The sequence below is a fragment of the Pagrus major genome, chromosome 16 (assembly GCF_040436345.1).
Source record: "Pagrus major chromosome 16, Pma_NU_1.0".
Taxonomy (NCBI): Eukaryota; Metazoa; Chordata; class Actinopteri; order Spariformes; family Sparidae; genus Pagrus; species Pagrus major.
In genome coordinates, this window is record NC_133230.1 from 11,148,649 (window position 1) to 11,171,756 (window position 23,108).

General features: G+C 41.4%; 2 protein-coding genes across 4 annotated transcripts in view; both read left to right on the forward strand.

The window, feature by feature from the left end:
- Nucleotides 1-5,822, forward strand: part of cica (capicua transcriptional repressor a) — a 42,963-nt gene extending 37,141 nt beyond the window's left edge. For all 3 annotated transcript variants that reach the window (XM_073482867.1, XM_073482868.1, XM_073482866.1), the window contains 5 exons: nucleotides 614-756; nucleotides 1,436-1,599; nucleotides 1,859-1,993; nucleotides 2,073-2,198; nucleotides 2,608-5,822. In XM_073482867.1, the coding sequence (XP_073338968.1) occupies nucleotides 614-756; nucleotides 1,436-1,599; nucleotides 1,859-1,993; nucleotides 2,073-2,198; nucleotides 2,608-2,870 (831 nt within the window). In that variant the 3' untranslated portion in view covers nucleotides 2,871-5,822. The remainder of the gene's footprint in view (nucleotides 1-613; nucleotides 757-1,435; nucleotides 1,600-1,858; nucleotides 1,994-2,072; nucleotides 2,199-2,607) is intronic.
- A 1,276-nt stretch (nucleotides 5,823-7,098) lies between these two features.
- gsk3aa (glycogen synthase kinase 3 alpha a) lies at nucleotides 7,099-23,108 on the forward strand. Its single transcript, XM_073483392.1, has 11 exons — nucleotides 7,099-7,457; nucleotides 14,916-15,001; nucleotides 16,266-16,367; nucleotides 16,543-16,626; nucleotides 17,104-17,214; nucleotides 17,404-17,534; nucleotides 17,918-18,122; nucleotides 18,328-18,423; nucleotides 19,738-19,924; nucleotides 20,192-20,269; nucleotides 21,344-23,108. The coding sequence occupies exons 1-11, from the start codon at nucleotides 7,283-7,285 to the stop codon at nucleotides 21,403-21,405; spliced, it is 1,317 nt and encodes a 438-aa protein (XP_073339493.1). The 5' UTR covers nucleotides 7,099-7,282; the 3' UTR covers nucleotides 21,406-23,108.

Below are 23,108 nucleotides of genomic sequence, written 5' to 3' on the forward strand. Positions count from 1 at the left end.
TGGAGGAATAGCCAGTGCAAATAAAAGTATTTTTTTGTCTGTTTCAACACAAGTCACATGTTAGACACCAAAATTAGCGCATATAAGTAGGCTTTTTTAAATGCAGTTAAACCCCCTAAATATAGGCAATTAACTCCTTTCACATTGCCAGTAGATGAGTTTGCCTCTTTGTTTTGTTTTTTTCTGATATGTCACAATCAACGTCACACATGCATCAGAAAACAGGGGACAGTAGAAACCAGCATGGAGGCCAATGAAAATGTTATGGTGGTGTCTCTTTCAAACTCAGCAACGTTTGAGTGCTGCTTGAACAGAGACGGATGGAAAAGTGTTAATGTGACAACTTCAACGCACGTCATATTATGCTGGAAAAGAGGTGAATTATTAAAGCGTCTACCTGGGTGTTTCCATCACTGCTGATCAGAACTGGAGCTGATGAATAGGTTGTTTGATCCAAGCATGAATGCAGATTGTACCCTTTCTCACTAAAGACAAAAGTCAGATAGTAGTGGGTTTATGTGAAGGGGTATTTGACTACAGAAAGTAAAGGAGTGCATGCCAGGGCTGCAATGGGACCCCTGTTTTACCAGTCTTTCTCTCGCTCTCTTCCCAGGCTGGACCTCGTTCCCTTCCTCCACCACCCTCAGGTTTGGACCCCCCTCCACCTCCCCCTGCAGAAAGAGACCCCCCCACTTCCTCAAAGAAGACCAAGTTCCGACCCCCACCGCTCAAAAAGACACCTGACTCTTTCGACAAGTAAGTGCCGGCACTAGAGGGGCATGAATCATTAGCTGAAGGCACTCCACATTCATCCACACATTATTTTTTTTTTATTTAATCAAACATATGTGAGTGGGTTTGGTCTAAAGGATCCTCAGAGTTTCAGAATCTGCTAAATGACATGAAATAAGTGTTATGATTTTATTTCTCAGCTTTTATTTCTCAGCGATCAGACTTAAGTTATGGCTCTTGTCGAATCAGTGCCAGAGCAAAATAAAACAAGTCTGCCTAATCCTTCTGTCTTTCTGATCGTTGTAAGGAAATGTTCCCTCCATTTTAACACTTTACATTTTTCCAAGCTGAGAGAGCTCATGTGATCTTCTGTAATTAGGGTGAGAAGCAGCTTGACGATGAGCTACAGCACCATGGAGAGGACACCGTTTGTTGACTTTATTTAACACTGATTTTTACACATAGTTGCATCTAGCTCCACGTTTAGCTACCTCCAAAAAAAAAACATTGGTGGAAACTCTTTGTTTACTGACTGTGAGTGGGCGGAGTGCTCACCCTCTATGTTCTTTATTTAGACAGCAGGAGAGTGGTGGTGAAGCCCTGGCAGAACTCAGCCCGAAGGCATGAGAAATGTGCTTACATTCAGCAGCAGTCCCTCGATATTTTAACCACCGGATTACACCACTGTGTTCTGTGTGTGCAGGAAACACAGCGGTGTGAGTACGGAGATGTATTTCGAGGAGCGTTTCGCTGAGCTTCCAGAGTTTAACCCAGAGGACGTCCTGCCTTCGCCCACTCTGCAGAGTCTGGCCACCTCGCCAAGAGCCATCCTGGGAAGCTATCGCAGGAAGAGACGCAACTCCACCGGTGAGATACATAGAGAGAGAAATGTGAACTAACTTTGATCCAGAGAAATACCACCAAAGGGATATGAAGCCAATAGAGTAAAACAAATTTAACTGAATCCTTCTTCTCTTCTGTTGCCCTTTTTCCTCATTGTCCTCTCCCCTCACCGTTACATTTCATCACTCACGACTCCTGCCTTTACCTCTCTTCCTATGCGTACTCTGTTATCCCCCTTTTACTCCTTATTCCCTCCTTCATCCTTCTCGTGTTGTGTTTCCAGAGCTGGAGCTGACAGCAGAAGACCCCAGCTCCCCGAGGAGAAAGACCCGTCGTCTCTCCAGCTGCAGCTCGGAGCCCAACACCCCCAAGAGTGCCGCGAAGTGTGAGGGAGACATCTTCACCTTCGACAGAGCAGGTACGACAGGTGACGTCAGCTGCAGAGCTGCTCATGAAGGTGTGATGAAAGTGATACGATGTTCTGCTTGTTCAACCAGGTACAGAAGGAGAGGATCTTCTAGGAGATTTGGACCGGGTCCCCTACTCGTCTCTGCGTCGAACCCTGGATCAGCGCCGGGCCCTGGTCATGCAGCTGTTTCAGGAACATGGCTTCTTCCCCTCAGGTAAACCACCAGCAGAGATAGGACTTGATCTTGGTCACATGGGGTTAGGGTTAAGAACTGAAGATTGTAGATTGAATCACTGACTTAAGCTAAAATAATATGAGCATATCACACATGTCCTAATCAGAAAATTCAACATGGAAATGGAATATGCTATTTACATGGCCCATATCAAAGTTAGAATGTTGTTGTATTCTGAATAACAGAAGAAATCTAGTGCTCAAACTTAGTGATTGTTATTATGCGCAGTAAATACAAAAAACTGTACTTGCAGCTGGTAGCAAATGCAGTCTCAGTATCCCCTGACCCTTTAAGAATAACACACAGGAGATATGGTAATACTTAATGCCATACAGTTTTATCTCCTTGCTTCCTGTTTTCACTTTCCTTGTTCTCTGACCCTCTCCAGCTCAGGCGACTGCTGCCTTCCAGGCACGCTACTCAGACACCTTCCCCACCAAGGTGTGTCTGCAGCTGAAGATCCGCGAGGTCCGTCAGAAGATCATGCAGACGGCCGTGCCCGGAACCATCGAGCCTGGAGGGTCAGCTGAAGCCAACCCCGCCCCGTCCCACAGCTCCTCTTTCAATCAATCATCCCAGGAGGACGGAGGGGCGGAGCAACACGGAGACAAAGGAAGGAGCCCGGAGGAGCCGAAAAGCGAAGGATCCTAAGCTGGAGAGGATGACGAAGTGTGAATATCAAGGAAGAAGGAAGAAGAGAGAGAGGAGTGTGTCATCCCCGCTGAATGTTCTTGTATGTGTTGAAGCAGCGGGATCCGTTCTTCTGGCACTAATCTCCGCCAGACCTGGGCAGGAATACATTTGAATATGGTCACAAATATTCAAACTACTCAAGGCGCGCTTGATTCGTCTAATCAGACGTTCAAAAAAAAAAGCCTCAAAAGTGGACAAATCACATGCAAGTCCTGATGAGTCAAGTGCTTCTTGTAGTATCGTTTTCCCTTTTTGTTCCCCGATTATCCAGAATATTTTCAGTTACCACGTCGCCCAGGTCTGCTCTCAGCACATTTGTACAGTAGTTTGTAGTCTGACACACAAACTCTGTGGTACACTCTCTATCTCTCTGGCACACACACACATAAACACACACAAACCATGGTGCATACGTAATCTCCAGCATGCACATGATCCCACACGCACACACACACACACATGCACACGCACCCTTACCAAATCAGACTGTTACTCTTGGTTGGCAGTCCCCAGGAGCCGCCACCAAGGACCATGACACACAAAGGCACTTTGTCACTTATTGTGCAGATGCAGTTTGCTGTTGCCAGCCAGCCAGCCAGCCAGCCCTCAGATGCCATTGACTTGACCTCCTTCTCGCCCTTCCACTCCTCAGCACAGTGGTCGGGACACAAACACAACCCCAACGACCTCCACTAATATTCCACAGCCCCTCGATGCTGCAAGACAGACAGCACACACACACACATATACAGTACACACACACACACGCAGTGCATGGACACATCTGTGCAGTGTGAGCACTCGTACACAAACACAGTCAACCCTGGTGTGACCAAGCCATCGGCCTGCACAGTTTTTAGTGATTGTAGTGAGAAGAGAAACTGAAAGCATGAAATCTATTCGCTCCTGACAAACAAAAAGAAGGCAGGAGTTGGGATGTAGTGTGACCAATCTTTGCACCTTCAGTTATTGCCATTATGAAAGACTGAGTCCTCATTGGCGGGAGCTGATTATAAATGTCTGTATGTCTGTTGGGGTGCCCTCCCCAAAACCTGTGTGAACAGGCACCGTAAAGAGATTATGTAAAGAGACTTTTGGTTGTGAGGCTTTGAAGATTCAACGTTAAGTTCGACACTGACCGCAGAGAAATGGCAGAAGAAGAAACTTGGATGATGCTCATCGGACGGAAGAATCATATTCCAACTATAGGAAGACAAATAATAATAGTGAATAAGGACACCAACAACAGAGAGAAAAAGTAGAATTTTAACCAAACTTCTCTGAATCTCCCAGTGGATATAATGTTGCTTTCTCTCGTTATCGTTGCCGTGGAAATAACCAGTTTTACCGTGGCCTGTTTTTCTCTCGTGGCTCTATTGTGTTTCTTCTCCAGCATAAAAAAAATCACAACAAAAAAAAAAAACTTTGGACAAGAAGGGGACAAAATCAGTCTGTGGCCCCCCGACTTTTAATTGTACCTGGGGCGGTTCTCGCCTCCCCCTTCCCTACTCTACGATTTCTCACCAGACACAGAAGTGGGGGAGCAGGGGTGTTTGTCGTTTTGTAAAACGCAGAAATCAGGTGTTTGCACAATTTGTGCGGCCCTTCTCGTGTGGGACCGCCGCAAGTAAAATCAGGAAAGTATTGTTTTTAGAGATTGTTTTAGTAGAAAAAATAATAACCTTGTTCTGTATGTTAACAACCACATTTCTCCTCCCCTTGTCCTCTCTCCTTTTAACCCGTTTCTCCTCAATCCTCCGCTCCCATCTTTACCTCACCCGTCTCCCTCAAACCCCCTCAAGTGTTGTTAGAAAGTGCCCTTAAGCACTGGTCCCGGGTCAAGCGCTATGTAGCTCAGGATGGCTCTGGTTAGGGTTAGTTCAGGGAAAGCAGATCCTAGACCAGCCCTGGAGGGCAGTCTCTGGAGCCCTCCCCTCTTCCCTCTCTTCTTGACACTTTATCCTTTCCCGTCAAATGGTGCAATAGGACTTTTTTTTTTTTTTTTTTTGGAAATGGGTGGGTTATTTTGTTTCCGGGGGAAGGCTCTGTGCCATAGATATTAAATCAGTGCAGTCAGTCAGTGAGAGGAATGAGCTGTTGTGATACTATCTTTAACTATGGTATAAAACAAAACAAAAAAGAATCACACAATTATTGTTATTGTTGAAGAGATAGAGGGTATAACTTACTAAAAGTCAAAGACAACTTTTGAATAGCACTTTTTGGCTCTTTGCTTCCTCAGTGAAGAGTGGGGGTAGTTATTATTATGGGTATCTCTTTTGTTTCTCTGTATACAGTTGGATGTGTGAAAAAATATATATACCGGTATTTCCATATATGTGCATTTAGGTCTGTGTTTGGGTGTGTGTGTATGTTTTGGCACATGCAGGTAGTGTCTTAACACAACCAACCTCTTGTTCTTTATCCACACAGCAACATTATCAATAGTATATTTTTCATTGTATTCTACATTCTACTCTAGAGACAGTATTTTTATAGTCACCATGACTATTTTGTCTGCCATCTTGACTGTTATCAAACCCAGTTGATTCAGGATATATATGAAATATATATTCAGGATATATTATATATAAATATATATATATAAACACACACAGGTAACAGAAGACTATCAATTCACATCTCTTTGGGGTTAGGGCTGTCCATCTGCATGCATGTGCAATCACATGCACGCGTGAACACACCCACACAGACATATGTGCATACACACACATGTATGCGTGTACACTGTATGATTGTGCTTAAAAATAAACTGTCCTTACTTTGGAGAAGGAATTTTAGGATGAGCGAGGCGAGTGTTATCTCATAAGCAGGCATGTTGACCATGTGCAATATTTCTAAACAACAACAAAAAGACTAAATATTGAAAATATTAAAGATCTAACACAATGTTGTATGTGCTTGAGTTTATTTCACGTCCCTGTTTTACAGATCTGGAATGTATGTATGTCTTTTTGCATGAGAACAATATCCTATTTGCAAGAAGTTGCAGTTTTTTGATGAAGGTAAAATGTGTTACAAAACAGCGTTATAATGAGGTACTGTAGTGCTGCAGAGATGTCCTGGCCTACAAATCTTGTTCTCGTAATGTAAGAAAACATGTTTGTTCCGTACAGACCCAAGCAAACGTCTAATTATCATAATTTTAATAGTTTTTTCAGTGGAAATGAAAACTGTGAAGCCATAATGATTGTTCCCACTAATCGTGAATCATATCGCAACCTCAAAATCTGTCAAAATAATTGCCATCTGATTTTTTTTTTAACATCATGCAGCCCGAGTCTTATTTATCAATCCACATACAGATGGTGTCAAATGATACCAATCTTTGATTTATTGCCATCTCTACTTCGGCTGTGCTCCTTCCAAAATGGCAATGGAAGAGACAAGAGAGAATAGTAAATGCAAATTCATCCTCACTTGAACAAATTTGGCTGTAGACTAATGAACAATATCTACAGATGCAGCCAGGGAAGTCCCCCGAATCCCTGGAACATACAGTGTGTACTTGTCCAGCTGGCATTTATCAGGAATCTCAGTGTTTGGAGCGCTCATTGGATTAGAGAAGCCCTTCAGGCTCAGGTCATATTGGGTGAGAGGTGGGTTAAGGTAAGGGGACACGGTCTGAGTGTCTTTAATATCAGCTAAAACACCCCGGGAGCCTGGAGATGACAACATCATGCCCACACCAAATCAGAAATTCACTCAGAGGCCTTTCACCAAGTAAGACAAATCATAAAACTGATTATGTTGACTAAGATTACAGGAAAGCCCTTTATTTAAGTCCACAATAAAAAAAAAATCCTAAACTTTCTGGTATTTTTAAGAAAGTAATTCAGTCTTCTTTCCATTTACATCATTTTTGTTACTTTTATTGTAATTTTTCTAGAGTCTCAGTACAAATCAGCAGATTTCAAAATATGTTTTCATGTAAAAGTAACCTCTTTACTATTAAAAGTAAGGTGGTAAATTAACGGGGTACATTGAATGATTTATCTGAACACAAACATGTTAATGCTTTCATTTTTATGGTGATTTAAACTGTGACTGTTGCTCCTTCTTTGGCCTACATCCACTCTTAAGTCATTTTAAATTTGTAGTTGTTTTCTTTCGTGAAATCCTGGGCAGCAAACCTGAGCAGCAGCCACTCGGAACTTCATCTCCCAGGTGGCATTGCGAGCGGTCTGTTTCGAGGTGTCTAGCAACAGCTATCAGCCAGACAGCCGGCGGCAACGGGAGCGCTATTTCTCGGTGTGTCTTTCCACGATTATTCGCTGCCGGATATTCATAATTAATAGTCGCTTGGCTGAAAATAGTGGAAAAAACAACCCTGACCCCTGCACAGAGATATGAGCGGCAGCGGGCGGCCCAGGACCAGCTCGTTTGCTGAGCCGCCAGGTGTGCCAGGAACCGCCGCTGCGTCCACCGGATCAGCCGCTGCCGTGGGGAGCAGCACAGGAAAGTCCGGGGTCCCGCAGGCCTCCGGCAGCAGCTCGTCGGGATGCCCGAACCCTAAGCTTACCAGTAAGTTCAATTTAGCTGTTTATCTGATATATTTAATTATCTGCTTCTACCTCAAAATCGCACAGCAGTGTTATGTGTCACAACCCGGAGGAAAGACGTTATTCCTCCCTTGTAGTGGGACCGACATGCTAGCGTGCGTGCTAGCTCGCCTGCTAGCTAACGTTAGCCACTTGTTTTGTAGCTTTATGTTACTAGTTCCCAGTCCGGCCGATGGATGTATTTTTGCCCTACTGGTGTCTAACTAAGCAGCTGACCGGTCATCACTTTAATACAGCGTAACATCAGCTTAATCAGTGGATAGTCAGATTAATGGAAAATATGAGGATCTGTTTGATTTCACTGGTCAATACGAGTGAGCAGCAAACGGGCTCTGTTGTTCTTTGTGGCCAAGCTGGACTCGAACACCTCAGCGTCAGTGCTGCATTCACGGCTCTTTTTTTTGGGGGGGTGTCGCTCAGAGTGCGGCATCAGCTATCGGTCTGGGCTCGCCTGGCGGAGGGTCAGGACGGAAAAGTTGCCTTTTCACCAAGGTCACCTGTGGGGCAAAGCCTTAGCAGCAGGTGGCCGACGCCTGGAGGATGCGAGTGATGCACGTCCAAAGCACAAGAGCCGGGGCTGTGTGCTGCTGGGATGCCAAGGAGTAGGTTTCCTCTTGTCTGAGATGGAGTTATCATGTGCCCCCTCTATCACCGTAGTGACAGGTGTAAGCAGAGATCTGTGTGTATGTGTGGATCCAAACCTTATCACCCATTAGCAGGCACTGGTGTGTGACTTTGATATTAGAGCTGGAATAAGAGGTCATCTCCAGTTCAAACAGTATGAACCTTTTCTCGCTCTCCCCCAGCAGCAGAGCAACACTGCCCCAGGCCCCCCAGAGCCCAAATGTTGCCTTTTAGATACTCTCTTGATTGATGGGTGTGTTGTCAGGGTTGGGAGTCCTGGGGCTATTTCAAGAGGCAGGATTAACCCAGTTAGCCAAATATTTGTGACAGAGACTGATGTGATTCGACATTTTGAATTACTGGTAAAATTAAACTTGAACATGGAGCATTAAGGATGTTGTGTTGCCATACCAACCAGCGATGTGTCATTGTGAACAACAGTGGAAGGTATTTGATGATGAAATGTTGAGGGTTTCCATTAAATACTCATCATGCTGTTAGGCCAGTCTTTTGCTCCTTGCTGAAGTCTGAAAGTGAAGTTTGGGGATCAAACTTTTGCTTTTTTACTCTAGTTATCTTTATTTTTTTAGTTGCACTGTGAACTAGTGATGCGATATTCACAATAACTGTGATATAAAACATTGAAATATTGGGATATCACAGAAAATAATCTGTGGCAAGCACAAGTTTATGATACTTACATGTTTTGTTGAGCGAGATAATCTTCACAAGGTTTGTGATTTTTCAAAGTGTAAATTAAATCGATAGCTGTAAAAAATTAATGTTAGGCTACAAACATCACCACCACTATGCAACTTACTACACAATTACTTTCCATGTTGTCTATAAATTGATAAATGTACAACATGTAAGGTTAGTGTTAGAATAGTTTGTAACTAAAGTCGGCCTGTAAAGACGGACTAGTGAGTAGATGAGTCTCTGTGTTCGCTGTGATGACGTTTCATTTCCGTGACAACCTCTGTCGTCTCATTTAGCCACTTGTTAGCAACCGCCATTTTTAAGACAAGTAAGCGCTTCATAATTAAATTGTGGGACATATAATGATGTATTTTATGTCGTAGAATAAAATGTTTTAAACCTGTGGTCACCACAGACCTTATTTCATGCATTTAACTGAAAACAAATAAGGGAGGGAACCAGATGTGCAAAAATGCTAACTGGTTTCTGGGTTTTAGGACTACAAACTACACCACACTATATCGTCTGAATAATCCAGCGAAGATGTTTAACCTTGTGCATCTTTTGTTTGAGTTCATCTGCAAGCCTTTTCACTATTGAGTAGTTGTTAGTAACTGTTCTTTTTATACCCTTTTATTTTGTGGGCCAGAGTGGCTGATAGATTTAGTAATACCTCTGTTACTCACATTGAACAAGGTGGTGCGTACTGCATCAAGAATCACTGGGTGTGATCTCCCGCCCCTAGCAAAAATCTATAAGGCTAGACTACAAAAAAGGCCTTAAGGTTTTAAAGGACTCCTCCCACCCAGGTAACAGCCTTTTTAATTTTCTCCCCTCTCACAAAAGACTGCCCTGAAGCTGTCCCCCTGTTTAATACTCTTAAATGTAGCACTGTTGGCTACTTGGTAGGTTTTAAATAATTGGACAGGAGTTTTTTATTATGCACTTGAAGCACTTTATCTAATGGGCTGTTAATGTTGCTGCTAATCCCCATACAGGTGCTAATGTATGTGTTTTTCTTTGGCTTGGACTTTACTTTTTATGTATTTTATGAGTGTGTAGTTTCTTGTCTGTGTTTGGGTGAGCTCACCAAGACAAATTCAAATCCATATCAATCATGATATGGCAATAAAGTACTGGATCTTGAATGCTTAGTAAAGGACTGTTACGATAATTACATTATTGACTTATTGTACAACTGATCGATATGTACATGACCTGGGTCATTTTTGCTGACCTCGATATTGCAGTTGTGTTTACATGCAGTTTTTGTTGTTTTGTTTATTGTTTTGGTTATGTAGTTTCATTAATAATTTAATATTTGTTTCACTTTAGATTTTAGTGTCTGGACATTCTTAAAGGATAAATTCAACCAGAAATGGCAATTCAGTTACCATCTACTCACCCCCATGCTGATGGAAACCTTTCTGGAGCTTCACAGCAAATCAGGGTTGTAGCATTCTCCTAAACAACTGAAGTAGATGGTGACCGAAAAAAAGCATACAATTGCTCCATACAGCTTATCTGGCATAATCCAAGTCTCCATAAGCCCCAAGATCCCAAACTGATTTCGGAAGACGTTGCTCTTAGTGCTTTTATTATCGTGTCATTATATCAGTGGCATAAAATGGCAAAAATATCATTTATTGCAATTATTTCTGGGACAGTAGGCTATATCATCCAACAAAAGTACTTATCATGATAGGTCTAGTTTTTAGTAGTTGAAGTAGCTGGTAGCAGTTTGCAGATGCAGTATACAGTGTGAAGACAGTGTTTGCAGTATTTGACACTTAGCTGCATTATAGCAGCTGTTGCAAATGTCCCAGGGAGAAACTGACAAGCCCTGACATGTCAGTGAAAGAGAGAGAATAAATAGATAGCTGTGTACAGGAACGGCATTTAAACATTTCAGTGTGATGGCATTTTTGCTCATATAGATGTTTGTTTTGTTTTTTTTTCAATAATTTTATTGCAATGATATATTTTTTGGACGACAGTATCAGTTTATTTCTTAGCATATCAGCAAGTCGATGATCTCTTCAGGCGACACTTTTGGAGTTTCTCCATAAACAGTTAATTAGTGTGTTCATAGAGTTTTTGTTCATATATTACACCAAGATATTATCACCACAGGGATTTGAAAAAAAGGGCTCGTTGCCACAAACCATAAAACTTCTCCACATCCCAGAATAATTACCGTGGCTGCTGTGACAGTGTCCAAGAACTTGTTCCATTATTCACTGTCCATGGAGCAGCTCCAGGATTTGTCTGTGGATGACATCATCGCCATGTTCAGTCTCTTCACAGCTTAAAGGAGCAACTTGAAGGATATGGTCAGATTTTGGTTTAAAACCCCATCGCCTGTGCTGACTCCCCCTGTGATCCAAGTTCCTGGTCCAGAAAAAACTCCAGAGCCACTTGCTCCACAGCCAACTGAGCCATGAGCTAATAAGCCAACGGTAGCTAGCTACAGCCAAGGGTGGCTAGCAAAGAGCTGCAGTTGTCAGTGACTCTGTTGATATGCAGCCCCTTATGTTTTTGAAACTACGTTCAAATTCTGGCCATATTTTACAAAATACACCTTTTTAAAGATAAATGTTCAAATTAGCATTATAGAAAAATGTTGTTATTTTAGGTTGGGTTTTCCTTGTAACAGAGCAGCTGTGTGATGAATCATGGTAATCTCTTTGGGAAACACTACAGAGACGGTTATCATCAAAATCGTGTGACCAACACAGGGATGTGTGGCATCACAAGGCTGTTTTTGTCCATAATTACTTTATGTAAATTTTATGCGAACCAGCTCACTGTTTACTGAACGGCACAATCATGATCCACTGGGAAGGAAGTGGACGTTGTGTTGTTACTGTGTTTGTGGCTGACTGTCACATGAACAATGGATAGTTGATAGAAAGCTCACACTTAAACCAGAGGCTCTCCCTGTAGAGTAGATGGCCTGGTTAGATTTAGGGAGATCTTGCTGCATTGAACTGCATATTAATAAGGTAAACTTGATTCTCTTGGAGCTACTTGGCTTCAAGATGTGGAGACAAGAAATCTGCTGGTTAATGAATTAATGAGAATAGTTGGTGTAAATTGTCATATTTCAAATTACTGTTTGAGTTTAAAAACAGCAAATTAAATAGATATGGATATGAAAGTAGGAGTGCACAGTAAGGGTAGGAAATGAGCAAAGTAGCGTTGCAATGGTATGTCTTTTTTACGTTGGATATCCTCCTCCTCCTTCTTCTTCTTCTTCTTCTTCTTCTTCTTTATGTAGTATTTGTAGATGCAGCTCTTCTTAAGTCCATAAAAGCCATTGGCCTTCTTATTACCACCTCTATTTATCGGCTGTAATTTCCCAGAGACAGGTAAATAACCGATAATAACAATTCCCAATATCAGGCTGATATAATGTCTCCCTAGTGACAAGGTTAGGAAAGTTGCTTGTTTAAGGGAACATTTCCTCCTGGAGACTTGTGCTTCCTTCTCTGAGTGTCAGGTGAATGACAGGAAGCAGAGTTTGACACAGAGCAGAGCTGATATGAAAACACTGAACTCTCAGACACAATGAAACAACGATAACTGACACACTGACAGAGCGAGGCGTCGTCTTTATTATGATAGATTATTGACCTCTGGGAGGTTTGAAGTTGTTTTTCCGACTGTAAAAAATGAAATGGCAGCCAGCAGGAAAAGAAGCCTGATACCTTCGGCTGTACCGACCGATGCATCAACAAGAAACATATAAGAGGGGGAGCAACATGCAGTAGACAGCTGGCATGAACGTATCCTGTCCTACTTTTAACCTGGAGCCCCGTGTGTGTGAGTGCGTGTGTGTTCCCCCAGTCATTGAGTTAGAGAACCCAGTGACCCGGTCACCGGGCAGGCCTCACAGTTTCAGCTGTTACAGATATCGCCAGCGTGCCTATTGGATGACCACCACACTTTTGTGGCTGAGGACAATTTACTGCGTGTGCGTGGATATGGTCACACAAGAACACCAGGACAAGCAGTTCTGGCTGTAAGGGGGGCATTTCAATAAGCACATTGTCTTGTTGGTAAACAAAGGAGCATTAAGTATGTGGACATGGTCGGGCTGACAGTGATACGGCACAATGACAGCTAGCTGGCAAAAGGTTGCTCTATTATTTAAGGACCACAGTCGAGTCAGCAGAAGAAAATGAACTTTCTATCAAATGGCTATAAATGAAGAGATGCAGATTTTGGTAGCTTGTTTTAGTACTGTGTCAGTATGAAAAACAAAGTGTAGTGGTCGATTTAGGGCTGGCTTATATATCTATAATGCATCATTATTAATAGAGATACCATTTTTTCCTTTCCGATACCGATTCCCATAACTGGGCGTTGGGTATCGGGCTGTATCGAATACCAGTGCGTGTTAAAAACATTTTTAACTACACACAGCTTTGTGCAGCCACTGGTGAGACGATAGCACAAGCTACATAGTGAATACACACGAGCAGAGTCCTGAAAGACCCAGAGTCGACTTGCGTTTTGTCAGTCAAATAACTTTGCTTTACTTTATCTGCGTCCTTGTACCCAATGCAATGCATGAGGAGCGGCATACCAGGCTGCAAACCTCACAAACTGAATCTTGCCTCAAAATGACCTATTAGCAAAAAACCGACAGCAATGGAATTGGAGAAGGTTGATGGAAACTGCAGGCAGCACAACTTGTTTCTGACACACTGGTGCTGACAGTCAGTAAAGTCAGCTTAACTTCTATTGAAGCAGACACTGGTGCAACCTCCTCTACTGCCACCCAGTGTGACGGACTGTTGGACTGTCAGCAGCACAGCAGGAGAGGCGCTCTGTGGTGCGCTAGGGTTTTATAACTAATCTGTGAGCGGGATGCATCCTTTTACTTTCTCTGACTTTGTGGAAATCTGATGTTGAACAGAGCCTTCAAACATGGGTCTTTCATGTATAACATGAGAGTAACTGAAGCTGTAGCTGAACACTAACTGGACTGGGAATATAATATTGCTTGTATTTGTAGGTAAGCCGTATTGAATAAAAGACGTCAGTGATAATGCTGTTTTTTAAAAATGAAAAATGTTCAGAGAAAATCAAAGAAATAAAAGCACATGGCAGATTAGCTTACTGGACGTGCCACACCCATCTGCTTCCCGTGCGTTTTACAGCTCATTGAACACACGTTTTCAACTGATTTCAGCATTTTTCTGTGTAAAAAACATTGGTTTTGGATGCCCCAGTGATGTTTATTTTGTATATAGAGCAGGTTAGTGAGGTCACTCAAAACACATGTCAAGAATATACGATTCATCGATCAGCACTATTATCAAGGTACCGCAAGAAGTTTTATCCTCGGGCAGGATTTTGTGAAAGCTTTCATGGCATTTCTTTGCCTGTCTCTGTGATAAAAAGTGAATTAGTAAAATGTGACAAAAGGTTCACACTACACGCTCTACCTGGTATTTGTGCTTGCTTGTATGTGATTGTACCAGTGCAGCGTGACACTACTGGGTGATAAAACAAATTAATTGGTGTATGTGAGGCTGTTGTCACTTAAAACAGTTTATCAGGACAGAAAAAAATGTGGTTGGCCTATTTTTGGGTTCATTCCCAGTTTAATTAGTCAGAGTGTGTTGAATATGAACTATGCCATTTCTTTCCATGTCTTTGGAGGCTTCTTTAAGTTGACATCCATTCACTTAGCTGTCATTAACCTAAATATTCAAATGGTCAGCGGAGAGACGGCCCAGATGTCAAGGCTGGCTGCAGGAAGTGTGCGGGTTGAATGTCATTTGTGTTGTCTTGTTACGTTGTGAAGAGGCTTCATAACATCACCTCTTGTAGAAAGGAGCCAGAGGGGCCACAGCCCATTTTAATCCTCATCACAACATCACAAGTTTTAGCGTGATAAAGTAATTAACAGGTTACCTGCTATGACTCATAACCACAGTGTTCTACTTCAAATTGAAAATTGAAGTAGATAGAAGTAGATTAAAAATAGGCTTTTGTTATTCCCCTTGTTATCCATGTTATGCAGGTGAAGTGACTATATTCTTATATCTCCTCACCTCATATTGACCTTGTTTCTGTTTCCTAGGAGACAGCGGGAAGGTGACGACGGTTGTGGCCACACCAGGTCAGGGACCGGACCGCCCACAGGAAGTCTCTTACACTGACATCAAGGTGAGAAAGGAAGTAAAACCAAGTGTGTCATAATAAGAAGCCGTACAACTTTATTGCCTCGTCTGCTACTGTAACTTTTATCACCACACTGCACACAATGACTGCAATATATCTGCCTCATATGGTTGTTGATTAATATCAGTGGCAACGTTATTATTATTCTGCCTGCTGCTGAGATTTATGACTTACACTTTATAACCTACTTCCTGTTAGCTATCTGGCTGGTGTCTCATCTGAAAGTGTGACATAATTGTGTCAGTCACAGGAGATGAGATAGGTGTTGCATTGAGACTTGTTAGTACCTTTACAGCTCCTTCTGGTGGTTTCCTCTTATCACTTCGTAGATTACTTAATGCCTCTGTAATGGTGTGTAGACAGATTTATCACACCTTTTCTATCTCAGAGTCAACAGTCTAATGACACTGGCTTATCAGAACTATTGTCACTTTTCCAATGTGTGCTGCAGTTGAAGGTTATGAAGGTGTCATATAAAACCTACTGTAATATTTTTGTTGTAATGTAACAACTTTTTGATAATACTGAGGATACAAGTGATCTATCATAAATCATTTACCAGTGTGGTCTTAGCTCTACTACTTGACAACAGCTAAAATTCAACACATGTAATAATTTTCAATAGCTTGTCTACTTTAGTGCCTTGTGTATACACGAGGGCTGCAACTAGTGACTATTCTAATTATCAGTCTGCCAGTTAATTAATTTCTGGCAATTATTAAGTGACGTTATGAAATGTCCTGCTTGTTTTGTTTAGTGTAGACCGTACAGAATATTGCCGGAGCTTCTAGGTCTGAAAAGTGAAGCTGGTGTGGACGTCCCTTAATCCTGCGTTCTTTCTCAGGCTCAGCAGGAGGTGACTTGCTGTTGTCATTAATGCTCATCACAGTGTGTCTATAAATGGGCTTCCAGCACAAACCTGCCTCTGCTGTGCACTGCTAAACACAGCTCTTAGGAAAACCAATATCACAATTTGCTGCTGACCTATTTTAGACAAGTTGCAGCAGTTCAAAAACTGGAAAAGAATAAAAAATGGAGTGGAGTTTTTTTTGATCTTGTGTAACTGCATGTTGACCCTTTGTTGTTGTAGCTGGACTGACACAGATAAACTGAAATTGTTATATCAGCAGCCAGAAAATACAGTGACCCTCATAAATCGTGTCTGTATTTTTACTTCACTCTATGAGCTATAATTGATTTTTTTTCAGTCCAGCATCTGACTGTTTCCTCTTCTGTGAAAACCTCACAGGTGATTGGAAATGGCTCGTTTGGTGTGGTGTACCAAGCTCGCCTCATCGACAGCCAGGAGATGGTCGCCATTAAGAAGGTTCTGCAGGATAAAAGGTTCAAGGTAGGGCTGGAATATGTCCAATTTCACCACATATTCTGTTGTCTGTTGTGATCAGGGTGTCTATCTTGAATTCAGTTTTATAAATTTTAGGTTTTAAAAGTCATTAAAGGTTTTCCTGTCTTTTAAAGCTCTTCTCATGCTTGGCTTGTCATCGTGTCTTTTCTTGTGTTTACAGAATCGGGAACTACAGATCATGAGGAAGCTGGATCACTGCAACATTGTCAGACTACGTTACTTCTTCTACTCCAGTGGCGAGAAGGTACAGCTCATGTTTGGTTTTTTTTCTCTTTCTTTAATTCTTTCTTACAGGAAAACCGACTATGTGAAGACGGGGACTTAGCAAAAGTTCGTTTGACCACACTCTTATCTCACATGACTATAGTTACTGGAGATTACAGTAAAACAGGAAATGGTGTATGCATATAAAAGATAAGCGTAAAAAGAAATACCCCAACCCTTAAAAAAAGGGAAGCAATCCATTTCTTGACAAATATAGAAACACTTCTAAGTTTAATATTGCAGAAGCTAATTACTGGAAACCAGATCCTGTGCTTGTGAGTAAAAAAACAAAAAGATTTCATTCGCAAATCAAACATTCACAGCAGGCAGTTTGTGCGTCAACACTGCCTCTTTTCTGTGTGAAATGACTGCGTACCTAAAACAACAAGGCTTGAAGACTTTTATTGAGTCATACATATTTTAAACATGATTTGTCATTGTGTCCTGCGCTGAACAGAAAGATGAAGTGTATCTCAACCTGGTGTTGGACTTTGTCCCTGAGACGGTCTACAGGGTTGCCAGGCATTTTAACAAGGCCAAGAGCATCATTCCTATCATATATGTGAAGGTAATTCATCTTCTTTTTGCGACAACCCTATTTCTGAGGTTTCCTCGTGTTTTTATGATGTTCCTCCCAAATATCTCACAAGAAGTCATCTACACCACCAATTTGATACTCCACATTATCGTTGTTTTGTCACCATGTTGTCTTTTTGTTTGAAGTGCTCATCTTGTGTTGTTTTTGTGACCTTCTCAGGTGTACATGTACCAGTTGTTTCGCAGTCTGGCTTATATCCATTCCCAGGGCGTGTGTCACAGAGACATCAAGCCGCAAAACCTGCTTGTTGACCCAGAAACTGCCATCCTCAAGCTGTGTGACTTCGGCAGGTGAGCTGCATAAACAGATGGATTTCTCCCACACAGAGATCAAGGATTTAACAGTAAAATCAAGTTTCTGTGTAGAAAGAACAGAAATAAGCTGATCTTTAACTGTCCTCCAATGTGACACTGCAGATAACATGTAACGGTGTGAAGTAAACATTATAAACAGCCCAGTGGTTTAATGGGACTGTGTTCAATATGGCTTCACCTACCTCCAAATCCTGTTTTAACCCTTTTACACTGAGAGTTTAACATTGTTTGTTGTAAGAGAATTATAACAACAAACCCAAGAACTCTTTGATTTCGTCCCCTGACCAACCTACGGACCTTCACTCATTCTTTGCTGAAATCTTTCTTTTCTTTTCAATTGATTTCTTGTGTGTCCCCAGCGCCAAGCAGCTGGTCCGCGGTGAACCCAACGTGTCGTATATCTGCTCACGATATTATCGCGCCCCCGAGCTCATTTTCGGTGCCACAGACTACACGGCAAACATTGACATCTGGTCAGCAGGCTGCGTACTGGCTGAGCTGCTGCTCGGACAGCCCATATTCCCCGGTGACAGTGGGGTCGACCAACTAGTAGAGATTATCAAGGTGAGTGTCTTTATCTGGAGTGTGCTTGCTGTTTTCAGTGGAGAGGGTTTGTGTGTCAATATATTAACTTGGTTTGCAATTGTGGGTGTACTCACCTGTAATTTTCTATTTATGTATGTATGGCATCATAAAACACACCTCAAACCACACATCTGTATGTGTGTCTGCAGAATACTGCTCAAACTCCTCCTACATCTGTTTTCAGGTGCTGGGAACCCCGACAAGGGAGCAAATCCGAGAGATGAACCCAAACTATACAGAATTCAAGTTCCCTCAGATCAAAGCCCATCCATGGACCAAGGTTAGTAAATGCCGATAGGCTGGTCAGCCCGTTATAGACTAAAAACAGACAGCATGCACACTGCATGACTCCAATATCCACTTATTTAAAGTGGCAACAGACAACTTTCCCACCCAACCCAGTCACCAGATGACTTTGTTAGTGTTAGCAAAACATCATGGGTTCGGCTTAAAATACCCTTTTTGGTCAGGATGGAGATGGTCTGACTTCCTGTGACAAATAGCCAGTTTTGGTTGCCGCAAAAACAGATGGAAATGTCCCCAGGTGTCCTTAAAAGTATCTTCTGTTGTGACTCTAACTGCGGTCATCTGTTTGGCAGCCTGGAGGCTTTTAATAACGCAACTACCATCAACTACCATCCACTCCGCCACCTATTGTCTATTGTGTCGGTTAATACTTTGAATGCATCAAAGTAGTAACATTTTGAGCAACATTGCTCTTCATCAGACTCAGAGACTCTGATTTTTCTTCAGACTTTATCGTGTTGCTCCAAACGTCACTGCTTTTCTTCGGTTTGGATGTGCGTATACACTCCTACTTTTAGCAGTCAGCCAGGTAGCCGGGCCTGTACTGTCTGGAAAAGAATTAAGAATCAATTCATATGTCCTGTAACTGATAAAGAAAATCTGTGGAAAAAAGGTTTAGAGGTACATGTATGAAAGTTGTTATAAAAGCAGTGTTTATTCTACTCTACATATGATATGAGACTTATTTAGTACATTTTCTTTGTACTTTCTTTCTCTTTGAGCAAATGTTTTAAATGTCTATATACATGCCCAAAGCATTAATGTGGGAAAGCATTTCTTATGAAAAAGTGACTTACATTACAGCAGTGTATGAGAACAAAAGAAGAGAATACCTGTGGAGGTGCTCTTGCCCACACAGTCTATTTAAATCTGTGAGTTGAAGTGCTTTAGAGTCCTCGATTAACCCTGACACCTTAAGAGTACAGAAACAATGTAAAACCAAGAGAAGAGGCCCTTCAGCGTTTACTACAATAGCTTTCTACTCCAAAATCTGCTCTTTTAGATGCAGAATGCCTCTATAAAGGAGTCCTAACTGACAGTCACAGGTGATTTCTTTGTGCTTTTTTTCTTTTTGAGGTTCTACATTCAGCACACGTTTGTGAAAAAACGATACTTAAAGTAAAGGTGACATTAGAGTGTCCAGTCAATTCAAAAAACTCAAATTGTTTTACAATCTACTAGATCTACTAGACTACAGAGTGCTTTATGTTGATGCTAAAACTGTCTCATGTGGGTGTCATTTTTGGCAGATGCGTGGTCTTAAAATAAAATTCTTCTCGTCCCTCAGGTGTTTAAGCCTCGCACCCCTCCAGAAGCCATCACTCTCTGCTCCCGGCTGCTGGAGTACACGCCGGCCTCACGGTTCTCCCCACTAGAGGCCTGTTCACATGCCTTCTTCGATGAGCTGCGCCAGCCCAACACACGACTGCCCAGCGGCCGAGACCTGCCCATGCTCTTCAACTTCAGCCCCACAGGTACATTAATATTCAGGCATAGTTGGATTAAAGGTTTGATTTAAATTACAGCCCCACATTGATCTATTTTGTCTGTCCAAATAAGTAATTTTTATATTAATTATGGATTCATCACCATCTGTTTTGCTAGATACAGTTGGTGTTGGTTTGTTTTGTGACCTCATTAGAGGTACAATTAATGCAGCGTAGACTCTCATATTGTTGTGACAATGTCATCTTAATACGCGACTCATCATTAATTTAAACTCCCTGTTTTGTTTTCTGCAGAGCTGTCAATCCAGCCCCAGCTGAACTCGACCCTCATTCCTCCTCACGCTCGTTCTCATACAGCTGCTTCCGCCCACGGTGGGAAACGCTTGTGATACTTTTATTCTAATTTTATTGTAAATGTTAATTTCATGATTTAATGGTGCCTGGAAAAAATACACTGTTTGGTTTAAAGTTAATATCTCTTAAACACAGTTTTTAATAACAGATTGTGATTGTGAAAGTGCTGGTGTGTTTTATCTATTTAATCTGGTGATAGATGGTGTAAAAGGAAAAAAAAAAAAGCAGGTTTAGTTTTGGTCTAACAGTCTCTGATTATTATTCTGTAGTTGGAAAATCCATGAAATCATTGCATTGGATCCTTTTACATCCTTCCACTAATTACACAGCACATAATATACACAGAAGAGTATTTGATATGAATTATTGAGTGATATAAATTATTTAATTTTAAAACAGAATAATTTATAAAAAATAGTAAGCAGTTCTGTAAATACTGAACTACTGGTTTTCACGGACATAAACGTAATGAATGTCTTTTGACACAAGATGGCAGTAGTAGACATGAAATCAATACTTGATATGGACTAATTTCATGAGATATTCTGTTCTCTCATCAGAAATGGCCGATTTCAGAATTGTCCAATTAAAATAGCTACAGGATTTGTTGTGTATTGGCGTGGGTATAAGGACAGCCTGTTTATAAACAACTACCATTTACCAACACTAGTCTTTGAAAAAAATCTGAGAATTTTGACTTTCTTTCTTTACAGACTACTCAAACCAATTAATTGATTATCAAAATAATTGTCAATTTAATTTGATAGGCAACCAGTCGATTAGTCGATGCAGCTCTTAATGACGACCACTTTTTCAGGTATATTACCAGAAAACAATACTGTCTTATCAGGCTTTTTCAACTGCACTAACTCAAACATTGTCACACTGATTTTCAAGCCTCTGTGTGTTCAGCTCTGTGCTTTTGTTGCTTCTAACTGAATCCAAAACTAAATCAAGTCGAGCCAGCTTATGTGTGTGGACAGGCCTCGTTATATTAAGGCTTATATGGTACCATGTACTCTGCTGTCAGGTCCTTTGTGTTCTGGACTGTTTGTTTAAACTCACCGTCCTTTTGTTTCTTCTATCCGTCAGATGGTACCGGTTCAGACTCATCTCAACACAGTTCAGTACCTGGATCTCTTAACAGCATCTGAAGCAGCCTCTCACCTGCCTGCCTGCCATCCTCACCCTTACCTCAGACACGCACACACACACACACATGCACACACACACTCTACTGCTTTCCTCCATGCTGCTTGCTCTCCTCTTAGATGACCTGTTTCTGTACAGTCAACGCATTGAACAAACAACAATAGTCGTTTAGCTGCCAGGGTTGAAACTACGGCAGGAGATTGTTACACACGCTGCTGCTGCTGCTGCTGCTCGGGTGGTATGTGAAGGTTCAATAGTGGGGGCTGGTCCTCTGTAATATAACCTTTTTTTAATCAGCATTTTCTCCTTTTTCTTCTTTATATTTGTGTTTATTTATTTGACTAATTGAAAGCATCAAAGCATTTTGTCTCTAGATTTTTCCACTTCAGATTATTTTTTTATAATCTTCAGTGTTTTTTCATCCCTGTTAGTAAGGGGTGGCCTGTACACTGCCTGTACAAGACTAGAACTAGCCCCAAATAGGTCATCAGGGTAAAGGAAATTTGAATCAACTCAGGACAGGAGAGCGGATGCAGGGACTGAAGAATTCCTAAATCTTCCAGCCACATTATTTTACCAATCCAGCCTGATGTTTTTAAATTAAACATCCAAGTATTGTCGATTTACCTGCTTTAAGTCACAGGTAGAGTAGAAAAAGCAATTATCAGTGTTTGGCTGGAGGTGTATTGGATTGCCTCTTACATGAATCATGTTGAGTGACCGTTTTATACAGACTGGACAGGAAATAACCACCACGTCTTGTATCCATCTGTTTGTTTCCTGTTCTCAAGAGTTTTGTCCGGTTAAAGAATGAATATTATTCTAAAAGGGAAAAAGTTCCCTTACCTGTTCGTAATTCACTTAGCGATGTAAATGTCAGTTGTGAAGAAAGAGTGAATGTGGTTTTAAAATGGGCATTTTAAAATCGAGAAAACAAATTAGAACCACTGTTGTGCGACTAGAAGTACATTACTGGAGGCTACACAGTGCGCTGTTTGCTCTCTGTCCTCCAGCGTCGTTAGTCGTGTTCAGTTGATGATTTAATGAGACCAGCAGAGCTCTGAATACCACCTTTGTACATCACCACAGCAACAGAAAACCCCTAGGCTTTCTATAATTCTTTGATTGATCGTAAATATACAGGTCTGTCTCAAAACTAGAGCTCAGTAAGCATTCTGTATCACAACACAAATGCTTCTCAAAGACATTGTTACCAGAAATTATGTGCTGAAAAAATCACCAAGTCTTTTAACCACCTATCAATGTGCTAGAAAGTCCCAATAGCAGTGACAGTTTTTTTTTTTATTTCTTAAAGGCATGTTCCTTTGAGCTTTCAAACGAGGCGATGCAATCATGATGTGTGAGGATGTCTGTTAATGATAAGAAATTAAGACTTTTTGGGGAACTATGGCCGCTCTTAAAAAGTCTGAAGTTGTTTTAAAGGTAAATTATTAATTTTAAAGCTTTGAAAAGAATTTAAAAAAGGCCAATATAGTTACACGATGGCTCTTGTTTACAATTTCCTGTTGACATGTAGTCTAGCATATTAAAAATGTGTCTCAAAATCCTTTCACGATCCTCTGGAAAATATTGGCAGACTAAACATAAAAAAGACGTCAAAAAGACACTTTTGGTGGAATTGCCCTTTATCTCAGAGATCGGTCCTGTCCTGATGTTAGTGTAAAATAAATGCTTTTGTTCTCAA

What these genes read in the sequence shown, in the direction of transcription:
- gsk3aa (XM_073483392.1), top strand. Translation starts at nt 7,283, where the DNA reads ATGAGCGGCAGCGGGCGGCCCAGGACCAGCTCGTTTGCTGAGCCGCCA. An exon ending in TCTACTCCAGTGGCGAGAAG is followed by an intron (nt 16,627 to 17,103) that starts GTACAGCTCATG and finishes TGCGCTGAACAG; the next exon opens with AAAGATGAAGTGTATCTCAA. An exon ending in AAGCCCATCCATGGACCAAG is followed by an intron (nt 18,424 to 19,737) that starts GTTAGTAAATGC and finishes CTCGTCCCTCAG; the next exon opens with GTGTTTAAGCCTCGCACCCC.